Source organism: Sinohyriopsis cumingii, chromosome 1 (genome assembly GCF_028554795.1).
Source record: "Sinohyriopsis cumingii isolate HCF-2022 chromosome 1, ASM2855479v2, whole genome shotgun sequence".
Lineage (NCBI taxonomy): Eukaryota > Metazoa > Mollusca > Bivalvia > Unionida > Unionidae > Sinohyriopsis > Sinohyriopsis cumingii.
In genome coordinates, this window is record NC_142961.1 from 93244587 (window position 1) to 93258682 (window position 14096).

General features: G+C 34.5%; 1 protein-coding gene across 1 annotated transcript in view; it reads right to left on the reverse strand.

The window, feature by feature from the left end:
* Nucleotides 1-14096, reverse strand: part of LOC149807358 (pikachurin-like) — a 185328-nt gene that overhangs the window by 112815 nt on the left and 58417 nt on the right. The window contains exon 2 of the mRNA XM_089965835.1: nt 9192-9305. Within this exon, the coding sequence (XP_089821961.1) occupies nt 9192-9305 (114 nt within the window). The remainder of the gene's footprint in view (nt 1-9191; nt 9306-14096) is intronic.

The window sequence follows — 14096 nt, forward strand, 5'->3', positions numbered from 1 at the left end:
TTTGGAAGAGTAGCAGTAATAAGATTTTCAAGATGGTTACTATGGTGACCATACACAATCTCAGATTGGCACTGTTTTCAATTAGTGACAACTAGACAACACTAGAAGGCTTCTTGTGGAAAACCTAATGTTGATATCACTTTCCATTTAGAACAAAATATTTTAAAGATGGTGGCTTTGGTGACCATATTGAATCAAGTACATGTGTCAGATAGCACAAATTCTGTCTTAGAGCAGCTAGACAATATAAGTCAATGGGTGAAAATTCCATGCTGATATAAGTTTGTGTTAGGAGAGCAGTAAAACCAAGATTTTCAAGATGACTGCTGTGATGGCCATATTGGATGTCAGATTGGCACCGTTTTCATTTAGAACCTTGAACTTCACAACACAAAATGTTATTAATGAAACCCCATGTTATTCTGGCCTTCCATACAGAGGTGGATTAGCAACAGCAACATTTTCAATATGGCTGCCATGATGATCAGCAACATTTTAATTTAAGACCAATTAGACATCATAAATTGAGATCATCTATAAATGGTCAGTGCAGAATACTATTTCCAAAAACAAATAATTTAAAAAAATCATTTGCTTACCCTGGAACTATTTTATGAATGATCCCCCCACATCCATTACATCAGAATCAAATCTGCATCTGTTCAAAATAAAACTGTAAAACCATTATCCTGAAGGGCAGTTGCCATTTTAAATACTGAAATAAATGCTCTCCAATTTGCTCTCTTAATGCATATCATATACACTATGTGTTTTTATATTTAATACTTTAACCCCTGGAGGTTTTTGTCGTTTTCATCTGAAATTTGAGTAGGAAACACATTTTGAAAGTTATTTCTGAATACATCTTAAAACACCAACTTCCAGGTGATCTTCTAATAACATACTGCCTAGCTGTGTTAGAAACATCATTTTTCTTTGGCTATTTGGCTCACACATGAATGAGCAGAGGAGTAAAAGTTCTTTTTTTTCCTTCTGCTTAACAGACCCATTATTTTCATATCGAGACCAGTCTTTATTCCAAATGCCCATCTTATCCTACTTTTTGCAAAGGTTCATCTGTCTGTTTGCAGTTCATACCGGTCTGCCTTAGATCTGAGACCCAAAAGTCTAAAATCCAGACACAAAATCAGAATCCGACCATGGGCGAATTTTGGGTAGAACAAAATCAGGTCCAAAAAATGAGGTTCTTCCCTCTGTATTTTGTAGTGCAACTAGAAATTCCAGATTATCTGGTATCATTGTAGAGCTACATTGGTCTACCTTTCTATAATACCACCCACTTTCATGTATCATACATTACCTTGACGCTACAGAGCTTGGCAGTAGGATACTAACACCTGCAATGTAAACTCGTCACCAAGGGTTTATGTGTTAATGTATCCTGAGGGCCTCAGGGGAGAATAGTATATTATCATAAAATAAAATGTTTATTATTATCATTATTATTAGTGTTATTATTATAAAAAAGGTTTAGAGTAAAAATTCCATGTTGATACAACCATCCATGTACAGAGGAGAAACAACAAGATTTTTAAGACTGCAGCCATGGTAGCCATATTCGATGTCAGATCAGCACCATTTTCATTCCGTACCCTAGACATCACAAGAAGCCTTTAATTAAAAACCCATGAGGATATGGACATCTATTCAGGAGGAGTATGTAATAATATATGTTCCTCTGTAAAATATTAAATATGCAATCTCCATTTTCACTATTTCTTGTTTAATATGCATTGACTTAAAATGGTAACTGTGCAATGAAGCATAGTTCTGTGCCCCCCTCCCCCCATTGTCATTTCGAGCCTTGGGGATGAACATGGATCATTTTCTTCAGCCAACTGATTTGTTTGGCTATTTGGCTAACATAGCATGATGACATTCTGTGGAGTCTGATCACTGTGCTAGTGATGCATGTTTCACAATACATATGCTTTTCTTTCAAAAGACTGAATTAACTTCATGATCATCCTCTCATGAAAATGGGCATAACATACAAACATTGCACAATTCATTTAATATCAGAAATGCAGATACTGTACTAATTCAGCATGCATCATTAAATCCCATAAGGACCAAACACCAGATTGTTTGCTCATTAGCAATCCAACTGAGGCATTATATTTCCATTATTCAGCTTCGGTTTTTATCAAAGATCACAGCAAAAAATTTCATTCCTTTAGGACTCATGGTACTGATTCAGTTCCCAAAGTAAACCTATGCAAACACCATATTAAAAATTCAATAACTTAAAATTTTTGGGTGCTCATGATCAAACTTATATTTATCAGTATTGATGAAACCTGGATTTCAGCTTCTGTCTAGGGGAAATGATATGAGCCTTGGCATTTTCTGGACCTGCATGTGTTTGAAACATGTGCTTTCAATTCCGCACCAAAGAGGCAGTGCTAATTTTAGTAATGAGTGTTCAAAACTCAAGACTGTTAAAGGACTCAAATTCCATCAATAAAACAATGTCTCCTTTTTTTTCACTTACAACTAGGATAAGCCAGTGTATCCCCCAGAGGTGTAAAATTGAGGGTACAAAAAACCCTTTGGTGTCAAAACTGGGGGTCAAATAAAAACTGTGGGGGTCAAAAATGTACTGACACATTTTCATACGAATCATACTTTTTAAGCTTGAAATAGGATACTGCAACTTGCACTACTCTCTCTCTCTAAACATACAAATACACCAACATGCACAATTAACAAACAAATGCATTGTCCATTCAAAGAATAATTTTATTAGTTCATTTTTCTTTTAAAGTCGTACTTTTAACAGTCTCCTCAACAATATTATAGCCCAACACATTACATATAAGCCAATACAAAAAGCCAAATAAATCTTTTTAAATAAATGGGAGTTAATTTACTGCCTTTCATCAAATGTGTACTATCATAGGTTTCATTGTACTTCGTCCTAGAACACATTTATCCAAATATCAAGGAGGATACTGATTCATCTTCTTTCTAATAAGTTACACTTGAACTTTAAGATCTTTCTTTTATTGCAGTAAAAGTTAAAAACCAACAAAATCTGCAATGACCCGCTGACTTTTTAATCCAAATAACGCATTCGTCTCTGCAAGTTTACTGATTTCTATGTTGTGAAATAATGTCTTAGGTTATAATGTGTTCTCCAGATATCTTATGGCGAACGAGGGCCTATTTTTAAAAATTTTAAAATCCTGTCACGAAAGGATTATTCACTTTTGCAGCTTTGCAATCACGCAATCAGAAGTCACACCGGTAATCATAATGAATATTCCAGTCAAGGGAATAATTTTCTCCATTTTTCATTAAAGTTAGATCCACAGTTACTCTTTTGTGTTCTGCTTCTTTCACTTTCTTCGCTAATGCTTTTTAGTGCACGACGTTTTAATCTGGCGATCACTTTCTAGTGCAACGAGCCTTGATGTTAAATATCTAGAACAGCTTGCTGAGCTCGATGGAAATCGTGAGAAGCTTGCGAGATTAGGGGAAGCTACTCCATCATAACATTGCCTGTGCTAGTCTGGTTCATTGTTTTATATGTTCCCTGCGTTGCACTTTGCTATACGAATAGAGGAGCACAAGGCTAGGAGCAAACAAAGCGGGGAACCAGTCAATGCCTATACGCAAAGTATATACGATGCCATCCATCGTCCAATGCATTGGGTATTAAATAAATCATGATCATATTATGAAAATCCTTTGCATAAAAAAAATGCATGGTAACAAAATGTGTGTGTCAATTTTCTCCAGCGTGCGTCCCTGACGCACAAATGTGCGTAAAGGGTAACACTGGATAAGCTCTCAAAAGATTCTTTTTCCTACAACATAACTTACATTATTAACCAATCCTGGTCAGCCAAACCCATATATACTCTATTTTATGTTCACCCATTTTTCCATACCATTAGTACTGTGTGTCCTATATTCACCCTTGATTTTCTTCACAGCCCTAGGAATATTCAACATATAAGTAAACAATGTACATAGTCCTGCTTGTCAAAGATTACATTTGTGAATATTACATTATATTGCAAGTTCATCTTCACTTAAAGACCAATGGTGCATTTCAGGCAACATTTAAATATTTGAGCTTTTTTCAAGAAAGTAAGAAAAAATATTCAAATAAAGCTGTCTAATAAGAATCATCTTTTTTAATATCACCATCCAAGCAAACTAGATAGAGCCATATAAGGATCAATATAGCTTGATCCAACTTGTACTCACAAAATAAATGAATTCTTCGTGTATGTATTTCTTTATGCCAGCTTTCAAAATCCAGTTAAAGAAAAAGTAATTCCTTTACAGACTGAACATAATGTAACATACTTTTTATGACTTCTTTGCAGGCTGACCATAGTGCTTTATCATTACAATATTCTAATGCTGGTACAGAGGGGACATTATCCATTCTTTGAAGAATACAAAGTGACTCAGGAGCAACATTCCCTCTAAGTGAATGGTAGATGTGTGTGCTATGCACGCTGCATTGTGCAAGCATTATGGTGACTTCAGCATTAATGTTGGATTGAATATTTGGTAATTTGGATCTGCTGTGCGGAGAACAATTCAGCTGCGCAGAGATGTCTGAGCAGCTGTGTGGCCATGCACATGTGCAGCTTAGCAGGAATGCAGCTCAGGAGGAAATCTGAACCAGAAAACTACTGAGAGCCTTTGAAGAATGAAGCTTAATAATTAAAGTGGATGTCTTCAGCGGTCACAAGATGGTGATCTTGTGAAGGAAACTATTGGATGTTACACATATCAAAAAATCTTTGCAGCAAGTTATAACATAAATAATTCTTCCTTTATTATTACCTGACAATAAACTGACTCATTAATTAATTATTACCATAACAATACCAAAAGAATCTGAATCTGATTTATGTGTATGTTCAAAACTTGATGTTTTATTATACATGTACTATTAAAAGAATATATATTATGGCCTAAAATAATCTTGTCTTGTTTTCAGTCCCCATGAAGAACAAAAAATTTACGCTGATAAAATAATCTTTTGGTTTACAAATCTACTGTTCAAAAATTTTTAATCTACTGATCTGAAATCCAGGTTCTGGCCCATGTATGTATGTCAAATTATGTTCAGAAGTTTTTGAGAAGAGGTTTCAAATTTCCATATTTTTCATAACATCCACATTAATCATGGATCGGGATCATTTTGTATCAACTCAAAAGACCTTTCATGACAGGATTCTTTCTTTCTAATTTTATCAAACTAATTTTTGGCATGGTTTTCTGTTTTTTGCAATGATGGCCATATCTGATGGTAGATTGGCATCATTTGTACAAACCTGAAAGGTCATTATACCTTGGTAGTTTGTGCCCAATTTTGCTGTTCTTTTGGGTTTAATGACATTTAAAAGTGGGTTTAATGACATTTAAAAGTTTATGATAGGCTATACATGGCAGCTAGTACAAATGGTGGAGGAAGAATTTGGAAAGAACCAACAACACACAAGAAACTACTGGCAAGCTTTCTAACATGTACACATTGGGCAAGCCAGTGACCTGAACCCATGCAGACTTGGGTGAGTTGACAGTGATCAGAAGACGACAGCTTTAGACAACTCAGCCATCCAAGGCCCACATCAAATTTCTATCCAACAATATTTTTTAAGAAATCTTTAAAATGTGTAATGGTCTATATATCTGATGGCAGATCACCATCACTAAAAAATGTAAAGGTCTTCATGCCAAGATGCTTTATGTTAAAGATGGATGCATCATCTGATCAAACGTTCAAGGCCTTATCTGTGACAGATTTGGCTAGAAATACAGTAGTTTGAAGAAATTGAAAATAACAATAGCTTACAGATGATGAATGATGTGATATACAATGGATGAAGGACATTCCATAAGCTCACATCAACTTGCAGCCAGCTGAACGAAAAATTAAAAAACATACAGAATATAGCAAGGGATTTAATCTACAACAGTGGTCTCTTACAATTGAAAACATCATACTTTCAAATGCAACCTTTACTTCTTTATTAAATACCTCCTATGTTTTTTTGGGTGGGGAATCCCCCACCACATCCCACCCATATTTTTCAGTTTCAGTATAGACCTTTGAATGGTGTCCAAAATATATAGCATTGGTCCCTAATATGACACAGGGATTTGAAGATTTTTTAAACTGAACCTGCCTCCATATCAGACCACCTAATTTATGAGATGCACTTTTACAACTCACCTTAACAATATTATACTGAGAGATTTCTGGGGGGACCCCGAGTGGCCAAGTGGTCTAAAGCACTCACCGTTATGGATCACTGCCATCTCACCTTTGTCTGCATGGGTTCGAGTCTTGGGCTCGGCAAATGTGGTTATGTGAGAAAGCTTGCCTGTAGCTTCTAGTGAGTCGGTGGTTCTTTCCGGGTTCTTCCTCCACCATTTATACTGGCCATCACGTATGGTCTATCTTGTGCTGAAAAAATGGCATTCAAGCCTGTAACAACAAAAGCTTTCTGTACATGTTTTTACATTTACTACCTTTTTCCAGGACTAAATTTCATGGTCTTCACAAGACAATGTTGGCTTCAACATAAGGATATTATTCAGTATGATGGTGATTATTAGAACTTGAGAAAAAAGTTCTGAGTGCTATGTACAGGATAATGCTGTTGAGCTGTAGATGTATTTGCTTCCCTGTCATGGTCAATTTGAATAAAAAAACATAAAGAAAGGTGTAAATGCATTCAAATTACCAGTACACAAAACAATTTAATTATTTAGTCCAAAGTTTTCAGCTCAGCACAGTCCATTTTCTATGATGGTGTATTGGATCAATACAAACTATGCTACCAGTTCAAGTTAAAGATGTATATCCACGTTTCAAATCATAGTTTTTTATCACTGTGAGAACATCCATTCAAAGAAAGCCATACAATCAAATGCACTGGAACTAAATTTTCACATCTGACACATTCAAAAGATATGATTAAGAGTTAAGATTCTCAAAGCACAAGTTTTGTGTCAATGGCGTCTGAATTTTTCAAAAACTCAATTAGTTCCAAACCAGGGAGTAAAATGCTAAACTCTTAGTTTGCTTTAAAATCCAATGATGGATAAAAAAACTCGTCTGCTCAATGGCAGTCAAACTGAAACATTATAATTGCATACGATTCATCTTCAATCACAGATGTCAAATATATAGGCACCAATGTTATTCCATCAGGATCCTTCATGTCAGTCAATGGTCTTTTTACAATTCAAATTTTCCTTAAGGAATGAAACTTTGCATAAAAGCAGACTTTCATGACTACAATATAGGTTTCATGCAAGCTTTTTAAAATGCTTAGGGGTCAACTAGTAACTGAATTTTAAACTGAATTAATGGCTTATTTTCATGAATGTCAATGAAAGTTTTTAACTGTAATTTTTAATTTTTGAAGATCAGCAAACTAGTGCTGAAAAATATTTTTGGGCAAATATTCAAATTAAAAACATGACCTTGACTCTTCAGTGTACCATTTATGTACAAGTGTGTTCACTTTCAATGTACCTCACTAGTTACTAAAACTTTTGAGACATCCCCAGTGATATATAGTGTTACTTAGTCACCATAATGTGTATATGTGCACTAACTATAATCATAAAATGATGCTGATGACCCAACAGTAGCCATGGAAAAACCATGAAGCACTATATGTATTCCCAGAAGAGAAAAAAAGGGACATAATGCAAACTTTGTAAATCTCAGTTGTTGTACATCTGATAAATCACCCTAGGCACAAACACCCTTTAATGTCATCTAATCTTATAAATCACCCTAGGCACAAATACCCTGTAATGTCATCTAATCTGATAAATCACATAAGGCACAAATACCCTGTAATGTCATCTAATCTGATAAATCACCCAAGGCACAAATACCCTGTAATGTCATCTAATCTGATAAATCACCCTAGGCACAAATACCCTAGGCACAAATACCCTGTAATGTCATCTAATCTGATAAATCACCCAAGGCACAAATACCCTGTAATGTCATCTAATCTGATAAACCACCCTAGGCACAAATACCCTGTAATGTCATCTAATCTGATAAATCACCCAAGGCACAAATACCCTGTAATGTCATCTAATCTCATAAATCACCCGAGGCACAAATACCCTGTAATATCATTTTATCTGATAAATCACCCTAGGCACAAATACCCTGTAATGTCATCTAATCTGATAAATCACCCTAGGCACAAATACCCTGTAATGTCATCTAATCTGATAAATCACCCGAGGCACAAATACTCTGCAATTTCATCTATTAAGTAAGCTGTTAATAACTTAGTTTTCAAAACTGATGTAAATTAATTTGATCGTCATAAAATTTGATGGAGAAAATTTTGAACTGAGTAGATGAGTATGTTTTGTGAAAGTAAGTCAAGGCTAAGACAGCCTAACTGATAACAGAGTGACCAGTTGAACCAATGTATCAACCAGACTTTTCCCTCTGATGAGTTACAGTAACAAAACTGGTCAGGGACCATGGGTAACCAGACAACCCCAGCAGATGGATGGGAGCACCTCCACTTTCTTTCAGGCAGATTTTTTTTCTAAGACAATTTATATGTTTTACTAATATTGGAAAATGGTTCTGAGAACTCCCTTCAAATAATTATCCAGTGCATATCCCCTTTTCATAACCTGTAACTAATGATGCTGACTCAACAATGGCAGCTTCCTTGGAAATTAATGGGTCTATATTTCAGCAAAATCATTATATTTGAAGTGTTTTGAAAATGTAATGCACTGGTTTTGTCCTATAAGGTTTACATAGCTTAGTCAACCTCATAACTGAGGCAAATATATTCAGTCAGATGGTTCACAATGTTTTTTTGATCATTCTGGATGGCTTTTGTTTCAGCCAAGTTAGCTGCAATGATTGTAAAATTTTATTACATCCTAACAAATATCTGAACATGAACTGAATCCTGGCTATGAATATTCAATACTAAAAACAGGTATTCATTTCAGCATCACATGTGAATATGTTGAAACTTTCCATCAAAAAGAACATATCTGGTATAGCTGAAATTTCATCCTCAAATGCAACATAGCAGGCAAGGGAAACAAACATTTTGAAATGGAGGTCTACAGGAAAGACAGGTATGCCAAATTACGTTTCAGAAAAATATTCCCAACATATTCTATCTTACCTGAGCATGTAAAACCATCTTTATTCAACCTGTATCCTTCATGACAAGTGCATACGTAACCACCATTGTCAATATTCTTACATAGATGCTGACAGGAGTTTGGAATGCAGCGACCTAGAAAAGATGGGAATAAACATAAAAAATTAAGTCATTTGCTTAGAAGTTTGATACAAAATAAGTTTGCAAGGTGCAAGTTTAAAACCGTCTTCCTTTAAAGGTGTTACCTGTCAATATATCAACAGTCCTTGTAACAGTGTGAATTTTGCAGATATCATTGTAACACAAAGCAATTTTAAACTGATGAATGTAATTTTACACAGAATTAAATACATGGCATGTTTTTGGATCCTAGTACTTTAATATATCTGTTAGGGACTTGATCATTTCTTAATGAGATTCTGTTCGATAACTATGTCAGGCAAAACTGGAAAAGGTTAAAGAATAGGTTTTGCTTATCAAAATGCCATGGGTTGAAATGTTGTAGAAACAGTGTTTGTACTTGCTGAAATATTTGTCATATGTTGAAACTTTCCTGAGATCTTATTTTAAGGAAAATTGTGAAAATAAAAAATGTTCCAACCGCTGGAGGGGCATGTGTTAATAATGGCAGTTAGATAAACCTGAATTCTGATTGGGTAAGTTAACAGTTTGGAGTGTGTTTCCCAGGCAGTCTCATGTTTTATAAATGTGCTACACAGCAAATTATGGCAGTCTAAATGTTTGTGTGAGATGAAAGGTCTTGATTCTAAGGGAAGACAATAACCCTTGTAAAGATTATGGAAGGAACCGGTACGTGCGAATCTATGATCGGCACATAACCGAGAGTATATGGAGACTGTGTTGCTCTTAGGGAAAAGAGCAAGCCTTAAAGCAAGGTACTACATTTTATAAGATCAATTGTCTTAAATGATATATCAAATATGTATACGAAGAACTGATTATATCATGGTTTGTTTGATTAGTTAGCCAGTGTATTACACTAAAAAGCGAATTTTGTTTGATCTATTATTTAACTGAGATGTGAATTCTTCTAACCTATGAATGGGTTGTAATTGTAATACCACTGGAGCAGCAATGTGGAATATATGATTATTTATTGATAAGCTGTATGCATGTACATGTCCGACATTACTGAAGATAGTGATTAATAGTTCACACTGCAGGGGGGTTAAGTGCCATTAAGTGAAAGAAAGCTATGTTATCAATCAATTAGTAATGGTAACTACGAGGAATACATTAATTTACTTGTACTATGTTAATAGCCTATGGAAAGAGATAAACTGAATGTATGTAAACAAATATGGCATGATTGTGTTGAATGCAAGGTCACAACCTGAAACCAATTAGCAGTAATGGTCTGTTGTGAAATATGATACTAGTATTCTGAGTAGCCAGATGGGGATGAGTTCAGGGGAGGAAAACAAACAGAAATTGAAGCTGCATTTATCTTATTTTTGAAAGGAAAATAGCTTTCATTACTGATATAAGAGTAAATGACAGAACAAAGGAGGAGAAAACCAGGATAATAGACACTGACACTGAGACAGACCACTAAAGGCTGTGACCCAAGAGTACTCCTGTAAAAGCAACCCCAACTGGCAAGATTGTTTGATTCTTGAGAGTGACCAGCAAGCAGTTATCAGGTTATGCAGGACAATCAAATTTAAATTTCATGATGAAATTTGCCATATCTATAAAAAGTTGAGGTAATAAGTTGATTAAAAGAAAACAACAGACTAATGCTGTTCTGTATTCTGTGTTCTTAAAATCTGCTTGAGAATATATTATCAATGTCCACCCCCATGAAGCCACCTTTTACTGGATGGAACCTGGAGTAAACCATCAGTACAAAGTTCACAGGTCAATAATTACCTTGATTAATTTATTACAGGTGATGCCTTACAGGAAAAGCATACATCATTAAGTCCAAACACTTAATATTCATTCACATGTACAACAGAGTTAACCTGCACAGAATAGCAACAACCGGTGAAGCGGGACATGTGTATATGGTGTTATCTGTGCAGATATTCATGCTGACACTGCTAATAGTACTTTAGCTTATATCTGTTTTGTAGAAGACAACTAAAATAGCAAAACAACAATGAAGACTTCAAGTTAAACACAAAAACATATTCAAAACTGTTATCTTGTAATTACTAAGTTAGCTTCCTTGTTTCCTTCCCTGGGAGTAGGTGCCATGAAGCCTATTCCAAAATGAATGATAGGTTAGGACAAGAGAAGAATGGCCAAAAGGATGAAGAACACACTGATGCTGCAGCATACAATATCAGCTCAATCGCTCTATTTTTTAGAAGAAAGCTAAAACAGGGCTTTACTGCATCTTTTCCTATAGTTCCCATTTATATTCAACAGTAAGCAAACTGCAGGGGATCACATAATTCAATGAAGTATTAATTTAACAATTCAAAGATCAATTCTTCTGAATCTGAATGACTGCCAAAATCAATCTGGAAAAAGGGAGCAAAGTAATCAATTCATTTAACAATATGTGCAAAAGGAATTGTCAATATTTTTCGGAAGGTGAAAGCGTTCTTAGCGAAAATTAATAATGGAGACTCAAAAGTACACAATGTTTTGCACAAACAAAACACTGGAACTTAACAGGAGGCAAAACTGGGCCTGATATCACTCACCTGGCTTACAGAACTTGACCATTTCACTAAGATGGCTTAAGTAGTATTGTAAGAACATATGTATTTTAAGGACATATTTTATGTATTGTAAGAACATATCTTATGTACTGTAAGAACATATCTTATGTATTGTAAAGACATATTTTATGTACTGTAAGAACATATATTATGTATATGTGTGTGTGTGTGATTTGGATTTTTAACATAGCTTTAACAATTTTTTCAGTCATATCGCTACGATGTCTGCAGTGTGACAGTTTATAGCGATGTCTAGCACTGGGACATCATGCTGCAGACAGGTAGCATGATGTCCCACCTAATCACATTATCCTGACACCAGGCTGACCAGTCCTAATACTAACCTCTTAATGCTGAGCGCCAAGCAAGGCAGATGTTATTACCATTTTTGTAAGCCTTTGGTAATTTACTCGACCGGGAATCGAACCCACTACCTCCTGCATCCGAAGCAGATGCTCTAACCACTAGGCCACCAGAGTGGTCTATATTATGTATTGTAGAACATATTTTATGTATTGTAAGAATGTATATTAAATAAACTATCTCCCAAACTTTGTATCATGTTGATTTTACCTGTTCTATTATATCCTGATAAAAATTATTTCTTTCTAAAATTACATGATTATTAATATTTATAGTCTGTCATAAAACAAAGTCATCCAAGTTTTAATGAAAATGAAAGAAAACTAGTCTGAGACTAGAACCAGATAGGTAGCAATTAAGTTCTGTCAGTCAGATGAAAGGTATCTCATTAACATGCACAGATTTCACTTATTACAGAATTGGTCTAGTACAATGATAATATAAATTGGTCTAGTACAATGATAATACAAATTGGTCTAGCACAATGATAATATAAATTGGTCTAGTACAATGATAATATAAACTTGCATCCTTGGTGGAGCAAAATCTGAATTCAGTCTCTAGAGTGGGTTGGTTGGTTGGATGGTTAAATGTGTGGGTTTACTACCTATGTATAGGGGGATTCACGGTTGCAACGGAGTTACTAATCATAGCACCTAAAATTACCTCCATTAGCTCCAATGCGCATGCCCACAAAAAATTTCCAGTTCCGGATAGTTCACCGTTCTACACATGGTTAGCGAAACATAAAGTCAACAAAGGAAGGTATCTTAGCTGTACTAGAGATCATTATGGTTAAACCAATGAATCACTTATATATGTCAAACATCTTTTGTTTATACTAGGAGAATAATTATAGACATTAAATCAGATAATTAGATTCAGTGTCCATACTTACATTATATCAGATAATTAAATAATATTTACTTTCCATACTTAAATTATATCAAATAATTAAATTAAATACACTGTCCATACCTGATAATATAAATTCATTATCCATAATTTCATATACATTTTGTAGGAACATTTCACTCTGCTCTCCGATTTTAAACATTTATTGCACATTTTTGTCTCTATAACTTAAACGAAAACAATCTCAACAATTTTCATTTTTCATATGTTGATATATCCTTCTTTCTCAGTTATTTTCACAATGTTAATAGTTTGTTTATAACACGTGTTAAGAAAATTATAACACGAATTCGATATGTCAGCTGATCTGTAATGCTGAATATTTTAAACCAGACATTTTTATATATAAATGAACACCATATTTTAATGTATTCAGAGTAACTTAACAAAGCAATAATTACATTAGCTATCATAACGATAAAGGAGTGTAATTAATGCAGACAGAATATTTACTCATATTTGGGTGTAAATATTGTACAATATTCAGATTAAATAACATGCCCAATGAAGATTTTTTCGTTGTTGTTTCATTTACTTTTTGACTTTTGAAACATCAAATATCGGACGGTACATGCAATAACTTTCAGCATGATTTTTCTTTGCTTATGCTGGCACATAATAACTCTCAAATTTGCTGGGGTCTTTAGACAACATTTCTGATTGCCACCAGCAAATTCATCTTGAACAGCCTTCTTAAAATTAGTTTAATTCTGTTTAACTTTCCTTGCATCAAATATGTAAGTTTTAAAGATCCAATTATTTCACAGATTCCGTCATATTACTTTGGTTTGCCTTTTAAATCAATATTGATCCACGTGACCGGATGTAAAATTGCAAACAGTATGATTTAAAAAAGAGACTGCTTGTAAGAACATACTCTACAAGTCAATAATAAATGGATACTTGCAAATATTCATGTTTATTGTCTTTATCTATCAGTCACTCTTTCTAA